The following is a 20668-nucleotide window of genomic DNA, read 5'->3' as shown; positions in this document are numbered from 1 at the left end:
GATGATGTTTGGCAAATGAATTCAAGATGAACCGTTGCACACCCCGGGGATAGCGCAAATCAGATGAGTTGGCAAATATTTATCTATCGTTTTGCGCTTCTTTGCCTGGTTGATGAGCATCGAGTAAAATGGAATTGGTTTCGGAACGGAAGGTTTTTTTTTTGCGTTGCATCGTGCATTCGCTATAATTAATGTAAACGAAAGCAGCGGTGGATGTGCATGATGTGCCGCAGAGGAGTTGCATCTTAATTATGGCCACTCGTCGTTAATGAGGTTTGTTTAGTTCCTGCAGGATTTTTTAGTGCGGAATTCATCAAAGTCAAATATTTACATTCCAAATCTCGCTTCCAAATTTCGTTTGTGTTCGCTAAGAAAACTAAAACAATTTAAATTTATTTGATATCTTTATGCTTTTATTTTTTTATTTACATAGATCACGCCTGATGAGTTTGACGTCGCAGCAAATCGCCATCGCACACGTAAACTACTAGCGAAGGTATCACGTTTGAAAGGCAGAAATATTGCAGCAAAAGACAGATCAGCAAGCAGTTGCGCTCCCAACAATGGCTTCCAACATACACAAATGGGAAAAGCTCTCGCCAAGCGAATTCCAGCAGCTTCAAGATTTAGCCTCATGTGAGTTATCACCCTTCTTTCTTACGCGATTTCTTTTTAACTTATACCTTACACTACCGCCGTTTGCCTGCAGATTCGACGAAAAAGCTTCAAAACGTACTGCAAGAGTTTTGTTCGCCGGCTACACCGTCCGCTTCAAGGTTCCATCCAGATGGGGTAAGTGTATGGGGCGCGCCAAGATTTTTTTTTTGTCTTCGCCAATACTATCAAGATTGTATGCTCCCGTTTTCTTCCATATTCATCTCCATACTCTCCTTCCCACCCCCACACCCAGTTGGTAATTTTATTTCCGTTCGTATTTCCTTGCGAGAAGCACTTTTATCGTGTGCTAACGATAGCTTTACCAGGGTGCGAATCGTAATTGAATTGGGCTAAATCAGATGGAAGTTATGGCCCACCAGCAGCACCTGGCAGCTGGTACGGCTTCCCGTTCGGGTCTGCAAGAAAAATCACCCACCCGCTTTCGGTATGAGCCTCAGAACGGCCAACCTCACCTCTCCGATCGGGCAAATTTGGTATTAATATTGATTGGGATTTTCCAGGCGGTTCGTGAAATCGCTTTCGATTACGTCCGGGTGACGCAAATCCACTCTACGGGCGTATTACGGGACGAGTGGTGAACGGGATGCGGTCGCTTCCCGTCCGTTCGAGCTCACCGATCGCAACCGATGTCTCGTTTGATGTGCAGCACGGTGTACCTTGGTGTCCCTTTGCTTGGACGTGGATGCCAAAAGGATGCTCATAAATCTGCCAACTGCCGTGGTTGCCCATGAATCTTACCTCTTAAAGTTTTATCCCATATCCAAAGGGTTTTAAAGGGGGTTCCCTCCGATGATTCTCCGAGGATAATAATGGCCAATCATCACCAGGCCATAAAACGGCGTCAAATTGGTTGAAGGGATTAATAGAAGCGGGATCGGGGATATAGGAGCCCCGGTTGTATGCGGGGATGAAATTCGGCACCGGATATCAATAGCGGGTAAAAACTGTCCACCGGAAAGGATGTTTGGATCCTCGCACTCGTTTTACGGTTTGGGTTTCCGTTGCTCTTCGTGTGGTGAACCACACAAGGGGTAACCACCGGCACCGGGTCTCTCCTTCTGCTGCACCATTAGGATTAGTAGCGGGATTATGGGCACGGGGAATTGGTTTGACCTTTCCAACGATTAGTATCCGCTGCTCGTCTACTTACCCAGTTCAGGTTTTGCATCGGACGGGAAACCACAGGCACACACGGGCGGGAACCTGGTGGAGGAGTAATAAATGAGCCTGCTATTAATCTCTGGGGTTGGTAATCGGTCGAAATTCATTTAACGAAAAGGTATGGACCGTTCTTGCATTTTATTTACAGTCTATGGATGTTTAAAGAATTTTATGTCTCCAGTTTTGCCCAGTTTGTGAAAGATAAGTAACATTTTTTATAGACAAATAAGTTGGTCATTTAGGCTTTAAGAACTGGTGTTAAAGGATTGACAATTTTGCCTGTACTAATTAATTGACTAGATTCTGTTAGGTCCTATGGATACTCCCCAAACTTTAGATGATATCTTATTTCATGCAGCTTCGATTGCCCTGAAGTGCCAATCGACGTGTTCAATTGTCATACTACGTCATAAAACCTTTAACTTCACATCATCCCTTCAAAGGGACCAGTAAATCCACTGAAGAGACTCCTTTCGTTTGCACGCTGTTTTTCACAATCCCTTTTGTAAAGGAGACGATCAACAACAAAAAATGAATGCACAAACAACACTAGACAACCATCGGAGATGGTATGATTTTGTGCGCCACTGAACGAAATAAACGACGTGTCGAAAGTGGATCCCAACCGAGAGCCTTATTTGCAGCCTTCTCCCCCGGCACTAGCTGTACGAAGGTGTATGCAAAAGATAGCGCCCATCCTGTTTACGTTCCGCCGTTCCGGTAGACAGCCCGAGACTTCTCCGTCTTGCAGCAGTTTCATCAATCGTAAAAGAAAAATGATCTTCAAACCTTGCCACCTGCAACAAAACGCCGAGTGCGAAAAGCGAAAGTGGAAAAACACCTGGGAAAACGATATCACCTAGAATCACTCGCTGTCAGCAGTGAAGCTACTCTCACATACCCTGGCGCTTCGTCTACGCATCTTACAAAGGAGGAACCATTTTCATCTTCAGTAACAATTTGTCGACAGATTTCGCTCCTTATTGTTTTCCGCTTCTACTCACTGCGCGTATCGTTTGGTCGGTGCGAGTATCTTACATGAAATCTCCATGCCTACACCGGTTCGGAAATGATGTGTTCAAAGCGTGGTTTTTCTTATCTGAATCTGAGCTTTGAAATTTTCGGAAGGAAAACCGGTCGGAAAATACACGCAGGGAAATGGGCGAGTCGGGCGCCGTAATATTGTTTCTTCTCGCTTGTTTTGATCTGAAGCTAGGGCGTAATTCAATTTGTGTTTCCTCGACAAAGTGGGGGCCTTTCGTATGCTAAATATGGCTACTTTACGGAAGACACGGGAAAATGGGAAGCAAGCGTTAAACAATGCTTTCTTGCTATGAATGGAACGGAAGGTGCGAGTGTGTTTGCTTGGTATGATTTTATTTCCCGGTCAGTCATTCAATCGAAAAGGTCGAATGGGAAGGACCATTTATAAGGTACAATAAATCAAACCTGGGAGTGGTCTGGTGATGCTAAGCTTTAAATACACACCACGCACGCTTGACATAATTTTCTCGCTCTCTTTCGTATTGCACGCTCCTTAAAGAAACAGGGCAGTTGTCCATTTTATTGTCGCATTATGAATGCTCCAAATGGACCATTCATAAGTTGTCATGGAATAATTTATTCCAATTCATCGCATGAAATCATAATTTACACTTCGGATTCGTGTCGTGTACGAACTGTAAATGAGCGAATTGTGGAGTATTATTTGCGGCATTGAGCCACAATACTCTGTGTATTTTCCTAGTGGGTTTTATAGTATTTTCTGAATTAAAAACCAAGCGCCTCAATGATAAAAACCAATGCGCCATTCGACATCACAACATGTTCCATTTGTTCTGTAGTCGCCATCATTAACTCAATATTGTTTTAAACTTTGTCCTGAACAATATTTTTAAATCAATAAAAAAGCTGCAAAAGTTATGCAAAAATTGGTCAAGCAAGGCTTCCACCCTTTGCTTATCGTAACCATGTGACTGACTTCAATATCCTATGCACATTTCTTCAAATTACTAACACCACTATCACGTTCTATTTTCCTATCGCTACACATCTCCCTCGTTATCCTCTATACATATCTGTTACGTACCAACGCATCCAAACACAGACAGAGTTTATCGGGGAAAGCGTATAATATCAATCCCGGGCCAGACAAAAGGGCAAGCAAATGTTCTTTTCGGTACTTTCGAAAGATTTCACAGACTTTTCACTCCCCAACCCAACGTTCACCCATGTGTAACAATCTCCTTACCGACCAGTCACAAGGAGAAGCACAGGGAAAAAAACATCCACCAAAGTAACGTTGGGTAATGTGAGCTGGCAATGGCGGGGAGTGGCTTAATGTTTAGCAAAAGTTGGCAGAACATTGGCCCCCCTCACAGGAGCTCAGGCGGTGGTGAAACTGATGTCGTTAAAGGACGAAGGTGGTTTGTTTTATTTTTCGTTTGAGCTAAATAAGATTAAATTGAATTGTAACTAGATGACACAAAACAAAAGTTGAGAATGGAAAACGGTGCCTGCTGTTTTGTGTCGAAGCACGATCATTTGCGGGACGCATAAATCTGTCGCTTTCGTTATTGTTAGCAAATGAGGCCAAATAATGTAAGCCGTGGAGTAGAAGGGACTTCAAGAAGAATTTAGTGAAACTTTTTTGTTCTGGAAAATTTGTCTTATTGGTAACACACTGCTTTGGAGCTTTTCACTTTTCTACAATATTTCAGGGATAACTATTAAAAACCAGTAAATTCATGTTGCTTAAAAAGCGCCTTAATTGAATTTTCAATAACGCCCCTCTGAAATTGATAATTTGAAGGTGCTAAACTGGCTATTACTGCTAAATTCTATAATCCTCCGGCTAACGAAGCATCTTGAAGCCCTCTTCCAAAGCCGCGCACGGACGATACCGAGTAATTTGGATAATCTTGTCCTTGCGCCACAACAAGCCCAACTTCTGCCGAAACAGTTTTGAACACATCGCGGCAATGAATATTGATGAGCCGAACGCGGGCCAGCAACTTGCAAAAAACACGTTTTTGCTGCCGCGCTACAAGTCTCTCTAGAAAAAACACTCAAACTTCTGAGGAGCCTTGCGGTTCTCCCGAAGGAACCACAGGAACCGCGCGTGTAACCGAAAACAACACCAACCGAAGGAGCCACATGGAAACAACAAACCCCACAACCACACAATATCCTCAAAATCAAATCTCCAAACCAAAGGTGTCGGTAGCGCTGGGAATGTTTACACCTCAGCCTCCGTTAGTGGATGGTGCTGGCATTATTATTTCCACGCTAACAAAATGAGCCAGAAAAACGATAACTAAAGTGTGAAAAAGTTCTACTCTCGCGTCTTTTTTTCCTATACCGTATCGGCAGTCACGGTATAGGACTCACGGGAGTTGTTTGTGATTTTGTAGCAAAACTTCACCGTTCATCAAACAGTTTTTAAGAAGTTTGCGGGCCAAAAGCATCCCCAGCCGAATGCGGTGCTAAAAATATTGCAAATTGAAAAACCCACGTTCCGCTCGGAGTCTGGGGGGTTTGTGCTTGCCTGCAGGTGCGATAAATAGCACTCGAACCGGTGAGCGATCCATTGTTCCGCCCGACATTTTCCGAGAGAAAGTTTGCGACAACTTTCCATTTCCTTGAATGTGTGTCTGTGTGTAAGGTGTTTTTTTTGCTCACTTGCGACCGTTAAATGGATCAATGTGGTAGGCGACATTCGGCGGTCCTAACGCCAATATTGATAATCAGCAGCTCGTTTCCAGCGTGAGAGACTGGGCGCCTCCATTGCCGACGTTTTCTCGCTCCAAAAGCCGGCATTCAGCATGGTGAAATTAAGAGCAAGATGTGCGTTCGCACATGATTCCGACGTCGTGAATATTTTATTCAAATTAGTGAGCCGATCACAAAACTTTTGCCGATGCTGGTCGCGCTGCTTTGCCTGGCCGTTCGCGCTCACTGCGACCACGAGTTTCGATCGCACGCAGTACGATATTTTAGCACCTAATTTTATGTGTGCACAGCGTCACACGATTGCTATTCCTCCACCTGGCACGTACCGGAAAGCTTTTCACCGAATCTTCACTTTGTCACTGGATTAATGAGTGGAGGTGAATTAGGAAACTTTGGTTCTGGGAGGATTTTCGAGCGTATTTATAGCGTAGTAAGGAAATAGAGGTTTCCGTTTTTGGGGTTTTTGTCTCGTGCATAAATTGTTGTGGAACACTAATTAAATGCAGGTTTTCTCATTAGCGTTTGGCTTTCTATTGAGTCATCAATTGAGGTGACATGTGACAGCGAAGGTAAATTTGTCCGAAGCAATCTCATTTTTGCAGTTCAGTTTCAGTGACTTCATTCACTGCATTCACAAAGGGCCAAAGGACAAAGGGACAAAGGGCATTCTTCTTTGTGTTAGATTAATTTTATTGAATTTATGATTATTCCCTTATTTTAAATGCTTTTTTTCATTTTTCATAGCCTTTTACATGCAGCTCATATACAAGTTTGCTCTCCTTTTTTCAAAAAATGAATGCTTTCTCTGCCATTTAACGCCTCTTGACTTCGTAAGTGAATGAGCCTTTAAACTTCAAACCTTTCCTAACGCGGCATGTGTGCAAGCATGTACCGTGGCCCCTTTTCTTGACTGTCTGCTTGCAAGAGCCCTCATTCTTACAACACTGTGCAGCACTGAATCTTAGCTTCCTTGTGCTTATGACTGTGTCGTTGCAGCTCACAAGCACAAGCGTCCTCCCAAAGATTTTGGTAAGAATGTTCGAAAACATTTTTCCGGCTCGCTTCCTGAGCTGCATGCACTCGCTCGCATACTGAATTTCCGCAGTGAATCCTTCCCCGAAGGAGTAAAGTTGTTGGTGGAAAGTTGTTAGGTCAAAGGATGCATGCGTTTTGAACTGAGTTCAGTAGAGCACAATTAATTCCGGCACACGGCATGGCATGTAACATACCGGGGCGAGCATAGGACGGCGAAAACATTTGGACGCAAATTCTTACCGACATATTACTCAGCCAACCTTCGCCGTAGGTTGAAAGAATGGTAGATGTGTCACAGAAACATCCCTTTAATCCCCGTTTTGCTTCAAAGACCCAAAACCTTTCACCGGTGAAACATACCAAAGCACAGAAATTGGTGAACAATTATGCATTGCTGAATTGATGTCTCAACCTCTCGGCACTGATCTGGTTCTGAATTGAGCGAACCATTCACCTTAAAGGTAGTCTTGTGTGTGCTCGTGTACGCTTGCCCATCGTGGGTTCATTCTCAGAATCGCAGCACTAACTTTACAGAACACCGGAGCAACAGCAACGATTTACAAAACAATCTAATGAGCTTCCGCTACATTCCTGATGTTCATTTTCCGATGGAAAAGTTTACTGCTGCTACTGCCGTCGTTCGATGTGGGTGAGGCTCAGCTTCCTGGGCTGTGTTACGGCGGTGTGTTGTAAATATTGGTTTTAATGAAGTTCGTCAGCTCGTTAGGGCATAGCTTTCGTACCAGTTTCATTTGTTTGCGTATGAATCGTTTTCCATTTTAGAAAGTAAAATCGTTATTCTTTCGTTATCTTGATAGAAGGTTGTAGTTTGGGTTGTAGATAGAGGGTTGTATCTCAAAACACTAGACTATCAGAACCATTATCCGCTTCGGGTACATTTATAGTTTTGAAAGGGATATTGTTGAAAGCATCTCCATCTTTAAGGAGTTCCAAGGAGAGTTCCTTGGAAAAGCTTTTGCTTCATGCTAAAATATTTAAACCTTCACAGAGTCACAGGAACTTTCCCTAGCAAACTTATACTTTATATTTATTGCAATTACTTCAAATTAAGCAACAAACCTCACTCCTTTACGGTGCACAGCATGGAACAAGAAATTAAAATAATTATCTTCACCATAGGCCACGATTATGTCTCACGGGCGCATGAAAATTACATGATCTCACTCTCTATCCATCGCACACTTTCCATCGCCTCCCCTAATTACAGCCACACACGGGATTGGATTATCGGATGGTTTGATTCAATTTGGAACCGATCCAATTGAAGGTCGTCATCGGGTTGGGCCAACAGCAAAAACAGATCGCCCGCGTGTGGTTTTGGCAACCGAACCGATGATTCGATTTCACTCCCATTCTTTTTTCATCACCCAAAACCCATCCCGGTCGCATGCAAAACCTCCGGAAAGGTGACGACAACGGTGAAAAGCAACACGTACGTGATTCGATTCATGTTGTACCCCACGTGTGCGTGTGTGCCGGTCGAAGGAAAAAATCAGTTCCATCCGGTTTATCCTTTCCGTAAGGATATTCCGAGCACGCGTTAACGCGCACTAACAACATCCAATATTTCTTTTTAGTTTAAAGATCATCGCTGTGATGGCAAGAAACGGATTTAGATTGATAGTGTGATAGGGTGTGTTCGGGTGGCAGTAAAGTAGATTGATGGTTCGATAAAGAGACAAGTTTGGGTAGCGAAATATTTGAAGATAATTTACTGTAAATTGGATTCTCTTGATAACTTCTTGGATAGCTTCTCTCGGCTTTTCATGGAGATTCGTGGAATCGGAACTGCAAAAATATTATCAACTTCTTTTGCTAGACAACAACGAAACAATATACAGAAAAAAAAAACAAATTGCACCTTGAAATTACATCTCGTAGAAAATGGCAGTCTTATTATTTTTCACCACACAAGCAACGCAACGCAACGAACGAACTCGGCCTCGACCTTCTGCCTGGATTTGCTGTCTTTTTTGCCTTCCTGCGCTCGGCTCTACGGCCCCATTAGTGCAGGTAATATCGAATTGTTTGGATGTTCTTGTAGCAGCTCATAAATAACAAAATAATTTACGGAACAGATGCGGTCGGCCGGAATGCAAACATAAACGTGTTGCTGCAAACATCATGACCAGTCCGGTACATCGTTGCTGCTGTTTTGTATGGAAACAGAAGAGTCTGCCGGTGCTTACGTACCACAAGCCGTAGGAAAACTACACGAACACAAAAAGCCCTCGAGTGTTTGTCGGTTGAACGAGCATAATTGAGTAAATGCTTCCGGATAATCTCGGTGCTATGGACGATGCTGTGGAAAATTACAGCCCTGTAGCAGGGCACAACCTGAACGTCCGGACGATAAGATGCAACGGATAAGATCAATTATTTAGCCATTGAATTTGAAGCATATATTTATGGGTTTGGCTCGAGAGTAAATCGAATCATGCTTATTAATATTTGCTGTTTACCGGATTAAGCAGTGGGGTGGGGAAGCGTTCAGTGTAAGGATTGAAGCAGATTATGCTGAATTTGCAAAGCCCTTAATCGGTTCAAGCTATAATACGCGACTCGTGAGTATGGTATCTGACAATGATGGAGATATCTTCCACCAAAACAAATAAGGGAAAATGCTTATCTATTCACCTATTTGCTACGATTCCTGGAGCCCGTAAACAAGAACCCACACATTTTCTTGGAAATCCTGACGACGCAAGTTGCGAGAAATTTTACACAAAGTGATACATTTACTGAAATCATGTTTCACTGAATGCCATCGCTAATATCCAATCTTCATAGAAAAAAAAACAATCTCCGTACTGCTTTCCGTAATATCGTTAGCGAAATAATTTTGCGTGAAAACGTACGTACCTTGGCGGACTACCATGTGCTTTCGAAAATAGCTCACCCGAAAGCGCCTACACAGCGCTGTCCGATCTGTTTGCTTTCTACTTTCCTTGCGTGTGTATGATTGTCCTAGTCCTCACACACCAGCAAAAAAAAGGAAAAGCAGGAAAATAAATATCACAAACTCAACCTGAACCACAACTCGCCACACGAAGCGGACCATCAAAGAGGAAAAGAAATTTCCGAAATTGTCATGACATTCCACTCTCGGGAATTGGATTATTATTGCTCGGGGAGTTGTACGAGTTTTTTGCCCGCCATTCGGACCCTGTTCCGGTAGTTCCCACACGGACGTTGTGAGGCGACATTTTGGTGTTGTCTTGTTTTCCGTCCTGTGTAGTGTCTTTTTTCCGTACATTTGGCATAGGTAGTAGAGGGATTTTTGTTTTTTTCGTTCGCCGATTGGTACACATGTACGAAATTAAAAATATTCAAATTTTTGCCCCACCACTACACTTTAGCTTCAGGAATGAATGATAACGCTACTCAACGTCCACTTCGGCCTACAACACTCCATTCAAGCGGTACTCTCTATGGCTTCATTAACAGGATTGCTTAAAATGGATTAAATTTTTGCAAACCTTCACACGCCACTAGCTGGTCAATCCGAACACTCCGAGCGCTTGATGATTGAACGCAAAAAAGGGGCGTTAAAAGACCTCCACAGACCTCCGTGCCCACTGTCTGGTTGCATTCTCTGAACCGAACAGTGTTTTCTGTATTTTTTTATACACGATTTCCCCACTGCGCAAAACAATTTTCAACCGGCTGTCCTTTATTAGCCCCATAAAAACAGAAACTTTTCCATGCATTCTGCTCGCATCAGCACCATGCACTGGCGTTGTGTAGATGAAAGCGAACCCGGCCATATTGTAGATGTGCATTACGGGTTTTGCAAACCGATGCCACAAGTGCATCACCGTTTTTGGATTGGTGCCAAAAAACGATGACCTCAAGCAGTTGAGCATCCCGAGGCACTGGATCGCTCGGCTGCAATGACGTCAGCGAACGGACAATAGGCAATAGAAAAGGAGCCTCCGAAGAGTTGGGCACAGTGGCAAGCAAACGTCATCATTGTACGTGGTGGTTTGTTCTCCCCATCCTGCCAGCTTTGGCGTAGGTGAACACCCCGGGCCATGGATTATTCGCAACCCATTCGAAGGCTTAGCGAAAGAGTCGTTTCACCGCCGTCGTGGAAAATGGACAACATTGTCTAGGGAGCATGGTTTATGGGTTTCGAGGCCATTAACAATTTATTGCTCGCCGAGCGATCGCCCAAGCCTTGTCGGTCTGTTGGTCGATAGTGATCACGAGAGAAAGTAAGAATGGTTGGTTTCAAATTGTTGCAAATGTTGGACGTGAACAAGCGAAAAGGTTACTCACGTTCGGTGGGAGAGTTTTGTGCAAAGAAATGCACTTTCAACTCTGCTTGTGGCGTATGCCTTTCGGAGCCTTTCGGATGAGAGTTTAAAACTGTAGCTAATCCTTGATTAGTGGTATTTTTAAACGTCAAATCTTAATTACCTTTTTTGATCCTAGACTTAAGGACACTTGCGACCTATGAGCTATTGTGGACCTATGGTGGTCGAAGCGGTAGCAATCGCCAGTCTTCGCATAGTAGAATCGGGTATCGAAGCTCGTCCGAATCAATTCTTCGTCTTGTGTATTGAGATGAAAAGTCCTTATCTCTTGAACATGAAAACTCAAAAAAGAAGTAGAAAGACTCTCACTTTTTTAATGCTGCAACTCCAGGTATTTTTAAATATTGAATTAAAATAAGTATTTCTGAACGGTTTAAAAATTCCAGATTTTGTATTAGAGGAATTCATGAAATATTTTCAAACCATCAAAACTTCACAGAGTTATAATCATCAAATCTAAATCGTTCCTGTTTGGATCCATATGCTTGTTTATCCTGCAATAATCGTCGTCAATCGTTCCGAAAGTGTACTACACGAATCGTTTGATGTCATAAATCCAATATACGAAACTTTATTGAATCAACATTTGTTTTGCCTCAACATTGTCTAAATAAGGGTAGCATGTTGTCAATCACGCTGCTCCTTGTACACTCGGCTAGTACGACGAAAACTCCAGTTTAGTCAGAAATGTTCCTGTAATAGATCATGTCCTGGGAAAAATGGTGCTGTTCTTTTTTTGGTTGTTGTATTAATCCACTTGATACATTATGACGATGGTACAAATTGTCATACTGCTGTTGCGAAAATAAACAGACCCTCTGGTGCCATCTCCAGAATCGGCCGTCAATCCATTGGCACCCTGCGTGACACGCAACGGAAAAGGTTGTCCGTGTTGACTTCAAACGTAACTAACTTCGCTCGCTGCTCGCTTCCGGCAGAGCTTCCATCCGATACAGAGTACCGCCTGATGGTACTTTCAGCCGAACACACAAACATAAACCTTCCCCGAGGGAATGGGTGACAGAAATTGCTGGATACTTTTGCCGTCAGATGCACACACACACACATCCACGGATGCTCGTTTTCTCGCATGGTGCGTAAATCGGTTTATCCTTAACGGTTGCGGAAGACGACGGTCCTTGCTTTCCGGTGATCCATTCTTCAACATAACCACCACTACCACCAGCAAAACAATCAAACGTGCGTGTGTGTGTGTGTATGCAGGGAGCCAACACGGAAACACATTTTGCCACAGTTTCGCGTTGCTCGTGAACCCCATGTCACTAGGCCTGCCTATCAAAGTGACATCGAAATCGGCGAAGGTCAATAGCCGGAAAGTCAGGCAAAAAGATTTGCGAAAAGGAGCGAGATTGAGCTGAAGAAGAGAGCAAAAAAATCGTCAAAAAACACAAACAGCTGACGATGGAAAGCTTCCTTCCATTATTGAAAGAGGGATGGCTTTGCTGTCGGCCATGTGCATGGTACATACTGCGGCCGGCTTCCTGTTACTCCGGCTTTTCCCAATGCGCTGACAATGATGAAATCCTTCATTCAGACGCCTTCACAACCGTAATATCCCACACTAGGTTGATTCGGTGAAAATGGGACGGGGTGTATTGTAAGAGAGCGAGAAGGCCTTCTTCATTTCTTCGAACAATATCTCTTGTACAGCCCGAAACACGGTTGATGATTTTTCTCGGCCTTTTTCCCCATTCAGCCGAGGGATGCCCAGAGGTGCCACGGCTTGCTCGATATCGCTTTCACGCGGGACAAAAGCGACGGAAAATCGCAGCTCAAATGGCATAAAAGTGAGCAGGAAAGTTGCTTCATCGCAGCGAGCAATTTACCCACAATCAAACAGACGATTGTGTTGGCGAAGCCTACGATGGGAGGAGGCCGATGGGGATAGTCTGTACGTTCGGTTCCAATAATTTCGTGCGTCAAGCGAAAACAACGTGACGTGCAGAGCACGGTCGCACACGAAAAATCGGCCGACCCGTTTATGGTTTCGGCCCGCTTCTAGACAATTTTCCTTCGTCAAGTGATTGGGATTCTGCGAATAGAGTATCGCAGGAACCGGAATACGGAAGGATCAAGGCATATTAGCGAAGGGTCATCACCGGGTTTCATTTGGAGAGCTTTCATTTGGAGGTAACAATATTTTATTCGTGCGGAAAATAAAACTAATCTTTGCGCAGTATTTTTTTTTTTGGTGCAGTCCAAGCGCAGCGATGTGGTTGTTGAAGGTGATGCGTTTTTTTAGGCAAGGAAACAAAATATTGGAAGCTTTGCAGGGTTTGAAATCATAAAATGGAGCTTTTGAATCGCTCGGTGGAATGCTTCAACTGGATAGTTGACTATGTCAGCCCGATGTGGAAATTTGCAATCACACGATGGAATTTTGCGATTCAAACCCCTGTAAAGCCATTTTTCTTGACGTATCTTTTGGGTTGAAGGTGTATATGAGTAGGATTGTTTAACTTTTTTTCTGTTTTACAAAATCCTTAAAGCTTCATACCAAATCTTCATTAAAGTAAAACTACAGCCCTCCAAATCTCCAAACTTACAACCCACAACCTGTTTACGTCACCCGCAATATTGCGTCATAGCCCAAGTTAATTGTAACTAGAACACATTTCATTACTTTATAATTTCCTTGCTTACCTTTTTTTACATCAAACCCCCGGTGCGTAAAATACCATCCCCCTTATCAACGCCCCGTGTCTTCTAACGAAGGCGATATACGAAGGTTTGCTCACTAGCCGACAGCATGTTTCGAGTTCCGCTTTGTTCCGGTGGTGCCTGGTGCTGGCAGTTGCCTTAATCCTCCCGGTTGTTTGATAATTATAACTTGAGACTAATTAACTTTTTCCGGCAAAATGAACAGAGTACCAAGCGGTACCACCGCCGAGCCAGCGTAAGCCTAATAGGAAGCGACTTCCGACTAATGCCAACTCGGGGCGGTGAAAGGCGATACCGGAAGCTCGCTCGCTTTATCGGCAGCCATTTTTCCAATCACTATCCACTCAAATGTCAATGTCGCTCGTGTTCCGGCCCGTTTCTGTGTTTTTTTTTTTTTTGTTTTGCTCATGTCCCGTTTGTGCACGGGTACGAAAAATGATGATGGCAACCAATTTTGCAGTCTCTTCTTGTCACGGGTTCCCGAGAAACCATGCCCCTGTTTCGGCACATTATGATGCGCTAAACCGTATGGTGGTGGCGTACCGTAATATGCTGCCGTTTGCCACCACGATCGCTGATATGACAGCATGGGTAATAAATTTTGATTATAGTCTTAACAAGAGGAGGCTTAAACAGCGTCGGCTTCTTCGTCTCCTGCTGTTTGCTCCTTGCGGCCGATAGTCGGACCGAGTTTAGCCTTCTTCGAGCTCCGGTATCCGGTGCCTCGTCGATCTCCGTAGGTTTTTGGGCAGCTTTTGCATCACCATACCGAAAACCACCGACTTGGGAGAGGTTCCGACGCTCGACGAATACTAATCATACGTTGAGTAGTCCGGAGATTATGGCTTAAAAGCTCCGCATCTTTCACTTACTACTGAACCGAAATGATTCCCGCCGTCTCCCGGTCGGTGTGTCTCAAACGGATGGGAAATATCCAAATATCACCCTCCCCCCATCCCGTGACACGTGGCTTTGCTGATTGATAGCGCCGTGCTAGAGTTGTGTAGAGATGGTAAAAAAGTGACCGGTATAGCTGGGTAAACAGCGCCGGATGCTTGTGCGCACACACACACACACACACACAGTTTTAATGAGAATGGTACGGTTTACGGATACGTGAACGGCAATCCAACGACGACGCATATGCAGACCACATATTCCTCGTCCAAGCTGTACATGATTATGCCTTTGGGGGGGACTCGCAATATTGCTGCACCGAGCAAACTTCCGAAATTGGAGTTTGGAGAGTTTGCTGGGTACCAAGTGGCTGGGTGGCTAGCCGAAACGACAAGCTCTTGGGCAGTAAAACGATACACCCATAGCAAACTAGTATTTTAAAGTTTAGTTTTAATGAAATCTACAGAATTCTATTAAACATTTTGGTTTGCTTAATTCATGTTGGAAACAGTTACAATTATGATTTTGATTGCAGAATTACAAATGGCTTTTATTTCCTACGAGTGCACACTTGCAATTGATAACAAATCGTCTTTTCCGATTCAATTGTGTGACAAGCAAATCCAAGGCCCTGCATCTTAGGGCACAGTGGATCTTCTTGCTTTATTTTTAATATCATTAGCAGAGCTCCAGCGAGACTATTTATCTTTTTCGCCCCTTTTGTGCTGCTGCTGCCGGATGTGTTGAGAATGGGACAGCAACGAGAACGTTCCTGCTTTCCGTGTCACTTCCGTGACACAGTGTCTCAAACTCGTTAATCTTGTTTTTGCGAAGATGACACCAAACAACTCGGCTAGAAAAAAAAGGTCCATCCCATCAGAAGAAAACAAAAAGCGAGGCCACTTAATTGAAATAGCTGTGAAAGTAAGGCGACCGAGAATAAAAATCCTAGTGCCAAACACCCGAGTAGCGAAGATGGACAAACTGACACAAAAGATCCTTGATTCGTTTTTTTTTTTTGCTGCTGTTGTTGCTCTGTTTTCACGTACTTCAAACAGAGCCAACGCAAACTCGTTACTTACATTAAGTAGATTGCCTCGAACGGTGGCGAATTTTTAACGGCATCAACGAACGTTAAGTGGTCCTTTTCTACAATGAAATTATGATACGGTGTTTCGATAAGCGTTTTGAGTTGGCTGTCATGAAGTATTCCGATAAGGAATTGGCATGACTTGAATAAAACCGGATCTTCCAATGAGCCAGCAGTAAGCTGGACAATATTCATCAATACCTTGACAAAACTAACAACTGGAATGAAATTTTGGAAATTCCAGAATTGGAACAATTTCTTGAGGTTAAATATACTTAATATACGAGATTCTTCCCGAACATTTTTCGGCCCTCAGTCAATTTCCGTACAAAATCTATATACAGCAGATTATCTAAATTGGATGTACAGCTGGGTGATTGTCTTGTAGAAAGGGAAAACGTTGTATGCCCTACACGTTGTACATTCATGTTCAACACCTGCAACTAGTATTACATGGGTGAACAATACCGTCCGAAACATCTCTCAGCTATCCACTCCTCAATCATTGCTCCTCATTTGAAACAATCGTACCATGTTTGCTCTCAACCACTCATCCAGCCTCCCTTTTTCCTTCTCTCTCCGAAACAGGACATCGACTATGATGGTTTCCGAAAGTTTCTGGACTCGTTTCTGGACTGCGAAACGCCCGAGGACTTGTCAAAGCACCTGTTCATATCATTCCTGCAGCCGGCCCTCTACCAGGCCCAGCAGCAACAGCACAGCCACGGGAAAGCGCTCAGTCAAATGGCGGCGATTAGCAGCAATGCAGCCTGCGCTCCCGTAACGTCTCACAATCGAGGTAATATGCACATTCTTTTAACCCTCCCGCCCGGTGACCACCCCCCCCCCCCCCCGGGGGTTATTTTCATGCCAACGGCAAAATGATGCAAAATTTTGTGCACTCCACTCTAATCCCTCACTCCGCCAGGTTCCATCCCGAACCTGAACAGCATAGTAGACATTCCGACACCGCAACCGTCCCAGGAATCGCAGCGGAACAGCTTCGTCGAGCGGATACACGGGCTCACCGATAAGTTGCAGTCACTCGGGCATCTCGGTCTCGATGGAGGTGGCGACCGTGACAGCAGCAACAAGGGCAAATGCGGTACGTACCTGAAACCATCGCGCTGTGGGGACAATGTGGGGGAAGTTGTGGGTGTGTGTGTGTGTGTGTGTGTTGGGGATGCGATGGTTGCGCCAGTTTTCACGCCTGCCCGTTTCGCCCACTCTTTCAGGCACCGTTCACCCGATGCTGACGGTGACGCCTAGCCCGATGGGCTGTACACCGCCGATCCTGCAGCCACCGTTCCGCCGTTCGGCCGATTCCAGTCCCTCGCACTCGCACTCGCACAGCCACTCGCAGATTTCCCGGAACTCTTCGCGCAAAAGCAACAACTCGGTCAACTGTCGTATCGAAGGTAAATATAATCCTCGTACCCCGGTGGGGCCTACCCCTGCCCATTACCGTCCATCCGGCGAAGAATCACGCCCGTTCGGCAAACCCGAATCCGATCGGCTTACCAACAAAGGCCGATGTCCAAACAACACCGGTTCGATTGTACAATCGACCGACGGGGGAGCGATGCGAAACCAATGGCATCCGTCAATCTTCAGCTCAGCTGGACGAGTTTTGTGCTTCTTTTGCATTTGTTCTTCCGATTGTTCCAGCACACCACCGTCACGAAGAAACTACCTGTTGCATGTCAATTCACATACCGCCGTCGTTCATGCGCTTTCGGTTTGGCAGCGCGTTTCAGTGTCGAGATTTGTGCAGCGGCCGGCCGGGCAGAGAATGTGGGGCCAGGAAATGTTAAGCTCCAGCTTATCTACCAAGGGCCGGGATGATGCTCTATGTATCGCCCCCCCGATATGTGTAGTGCTACTACCTGTAGTGATTCACCTTGCGCCCTTGCGTATTATCCCAGCGAGGCACGTTCACACGAGCAAATTTACCGCGTACCCGAGCAAGCGCCGGTGAATTCTCAATTTCCTGGAATCGGGTCAATCGGGACCCGGCCGAACCGAGTGATGGAGTTGATGACGTGACGGCAGGGATTTAACTTCTACATTGTGTTTTTTTTTGGTTTCTCGGCTCCGACTCCGTGTCAGCTTTCGACCAGCGGAAACAGTTTTCATCTATCTGCGGATTGAAGCATGTTTCTAATACCCTGATCCCGCGTTCATTCCGTTGCAGATGTGCGGCTGATTCCGAGAAAGCAATCATTTTTGGATCCGTTGCTGCTGAAGGTACCGCTCAAGGACGTTGTCTGCTATCTTTCGCTGCTGGAGGCAGGCCGACCGGAGGATAAGCTGGAATGTAAGTATACTGACTGAATGGGTTTGGTGGTGTTTGAAATGAGTGAAGTTTTTTTTCACCCTGTTCGAACATGTCTATCTTGAGCACCTATCGCCCGAAGAAGAGAGAGAAAGAGAGAGGGAGAGTGGTTCGCTTTTAATAGTTCATCAAAGGTGCTGTTAGATGTGGTGTAGTGATTTTTGTGTGATACGAATACATCCCTTTGTTGTTCGAACCGTTAACCGCAAGAGTATTAAATACGATGTAATTATTATTACTATTCACTGGAATACACGTAGATGTGGTGTTACCCGCTAACGCTATTCACCACTGCAAAGCAAATTTTAACCCAAACGCAATCAACGCCACAAATTCTGTGGCGTAGAAAAATCAAATTAATTCTTCCCGATATAGATCAAACGCTGACGTAGGAGAGCTTAAAGTGAAATTATTCGCAATACGGTTGACGTTATTTTGGAGTTCTATTATAAGACTATACTTATCAGAACATGAAGCTTTCAAATTTGATTTGAAACCAGGGTCGCGCAATCAACGTCACAGTACCTTAAAAACCCTTTTCTGCTGTTCGTCTTTGCCAAGAAATATTTCACAATTTTCAAACCACTGAGCTGTACATATCAAATATTTATCGTCAAAAAAAAAAATGTTCCTCCTCACAACATTTCCGTAAACTAAAATTATACTACATCACTCCAACATCCAAAAACTAATTTAACCGTCTGAAAAGCTCTCAGCCTGACAGTGAAACTGTAAAGTTTCGTCTGGCCCTTATATCCCCCAATGCCCTGCCTTCCAAACAGCAAGCACTTGCCATGAACTTAACTGTCCTTCATTTTTCTACAGTTGACGATCTAAAAATAGCAGCTGCAAAAACTTGCAAACTTGCTTAACTCGGTTTTGTCGAATCGCCGAAAAAAACAAACTCCCCTCGGAATGACACCCAAAGCTCTCGCTTCACAAAACTAAAACAAAGCGAACAAAACAGCAGCACCAACAGAGTCACAAAGTTCGTCCAGCTGGCAGGCGGAGGATCATGAGAAAATAAATAGCATCTACCACTGAGGGTGCACCACAACACCAGCAGCAGCAAACGACGAGTGCGCTACTTTGGTAATCCTTTGATACGACGAAACTCGAGTCGCGCGGCGCGCCCACAGTCGCAGGCTGTTGGGACAGAAGCACCATTACCATACAAATGGCAATCATCATCGCTTACGTCTCGTGCGACCACTGGCACGATCCACTGGGCGAGGCAAGATACTCGCGCGAACCCATTCAGCCAACCCGTAACAATAATCCAACTGAGAAGGTCCTCGTCGGCCGGGGCTTTGCAATAAAAAAATTCCACTCTACACTTAGACAGGATACTGCTTTATTTATGCACACGCAACACTTCTCAGGACAAAACAATTCCTGATTCTTTCTGCTGAGGCACCGGGGTGCGCCTTGGTCTTTGGAAAAGTTTTTGCGTTTGAACTTTCTGTTTTACAAACTCGCTTACTTGAAAGCTTTTTAGTACGCAGTAAATGACCATGTGTGTGCTCTTACGGGCGATAATGACGGTAATGATTGTCCGGTGGGGTTTTGGTAAAAATTTCTTACGAGCCTCTCCAGAAAGTTTCGCTGTCTAGGGGAAAAAGTTTTCGGACATCCTTCTGTAACAACCTCTATTGGCATTGTTCTCCACCAAGAAGAATCTATTACTGCCATGATGCTCTTACTGTGAGAAAAGTTTATTTCACCCGAGGAAAACAGTGTCTACGGTTGGGTTACTTGACCAACCATAAACAATCACAGCCTGACCAATGGCATTTACATGCATCTTTATATCACCCCTTGGGTACTTTCGGGAAAGTTTGAAATGGGGAAAAAACTTTCAAACATCAAAATCAGAATCAGGAAAACAGGAAGGACCACTTTCCGTATGCATGTAGTTTGCTTTGATCATGTTGGGTAATGAGTTCCGACACTGTATGCATAACTTCTGATGGTACGATTGTCAATCAACATCTATCTAGACTGGTAGCTGGCGAATACGTCAAACCATATAACTACTATATCGATCGGACTCAGCGTCACTAACAGCGCACTGAAATCTTGTAAGAAAAAATGGATAATCTGCGTCTGCTTCTGCCAGTGCTATGGTTTTATTACGCAAAATATCAAGCCATCACCCCCTAAGGATATAACGATTAAACATTCCCATTGAATCGTCCCTTTTTTATTAGCTCTTTTTCGGGTGAATGGATCAAGAATTTAGACATTTTTTTTCTTCTACTTGCGAGCTCTTCAATCGAACGCTCGGGATGAAATAGGTTGTTTTTGTTGGGTGGAAGCTTAAGATAAATCAACCAATGTTCAATACGGAGACATGGGTTCAAGTCGGCCCACATCGTACAGAAAGAAACGTCAAAATATCCTTTCTTTCTACCGTCCATTCAATGGACGTCATTATCGTCTCTTCTGGCACAACCTTTCCCCATCGCTTGCCGATACGCTTTTGGTGCAAACAGCTACAGCAACACTAATTTTAGCTCGATGATCGTTCACGTTTGCTGGACTACATCTTGTCTCGGACACTGACTAGCTATTTGTATGTGTAAAAACATTGCTTCTATCGCAACTAAAAAGGGCAAAAGAAATAGTTAACGAGAACAAGTGGTTTTCACCACCATTTCTCTCGCTTTCTCATGGTCGATCTATTTTCCATTTGAACGCTTAAAGTGGCTGCCACCG

At 44.4% G+C, this 20668-nt stretch overlaps 1 protein-coding gene across 5 annotated transcripts in view; it reads left to right on the top strand.

The window, feature by feature from the left end:
- The window catches only part of LOC118511792 (diacylglycerol kinase 1), a 75174-nt gene that overhangs the window by 39894 nt on the left and 14612 nt on the right, over window positions 1-20668 (top strand). For 4 of the 5 annotated variants that reach the window (XM_036055322.1, XM_036055319.1, XM_036055320.1 and 1 more), the window contains exons 3-8: window positions 434-636; window positions 710-792; window positions 16204-16414; window positions 16544-16720; window positions 16851-17033; window positions 17810-17932. In XM_036055322.1, coding sequence (XP_035911215.1) covers window positions 564-636; window positions 710-792; window positions 16204-16414; window positions 16544-16720; window positions 16851-17033; window positions 17810-17932 — 850 coding nt within the window. In that variant the 5' untranslated portion in view covers window positions 434-563. The remainder of the gene's footprint in view (window positions 1-433; window positions 637-709; window positions 793-16203; window positions 16415-16543; window positions 16721-16850; window positions 17034-17809; window positions 17933-20668) is intronic. The other variant, XM_036055324.1, reaches the window with a different exon arrangement.

Source organism: Anopheles stephensi, chromosome 3 (assembly GCF_013141755.1).
Source record: "Anopheles stephensi strain Indian chromosome 3, UCI_ANSTEP_V1.0, whole genome shotgun sequence".
Lineage (NCBI taxonomy): Eukaryota > Metazoa > Arthropoda > Insecta > Diptera > Culicidae > Anopheles > Anopheles stephensi.
This window is presented reverse-complemented; position numbering and strand designations above follow the sequence as displayed.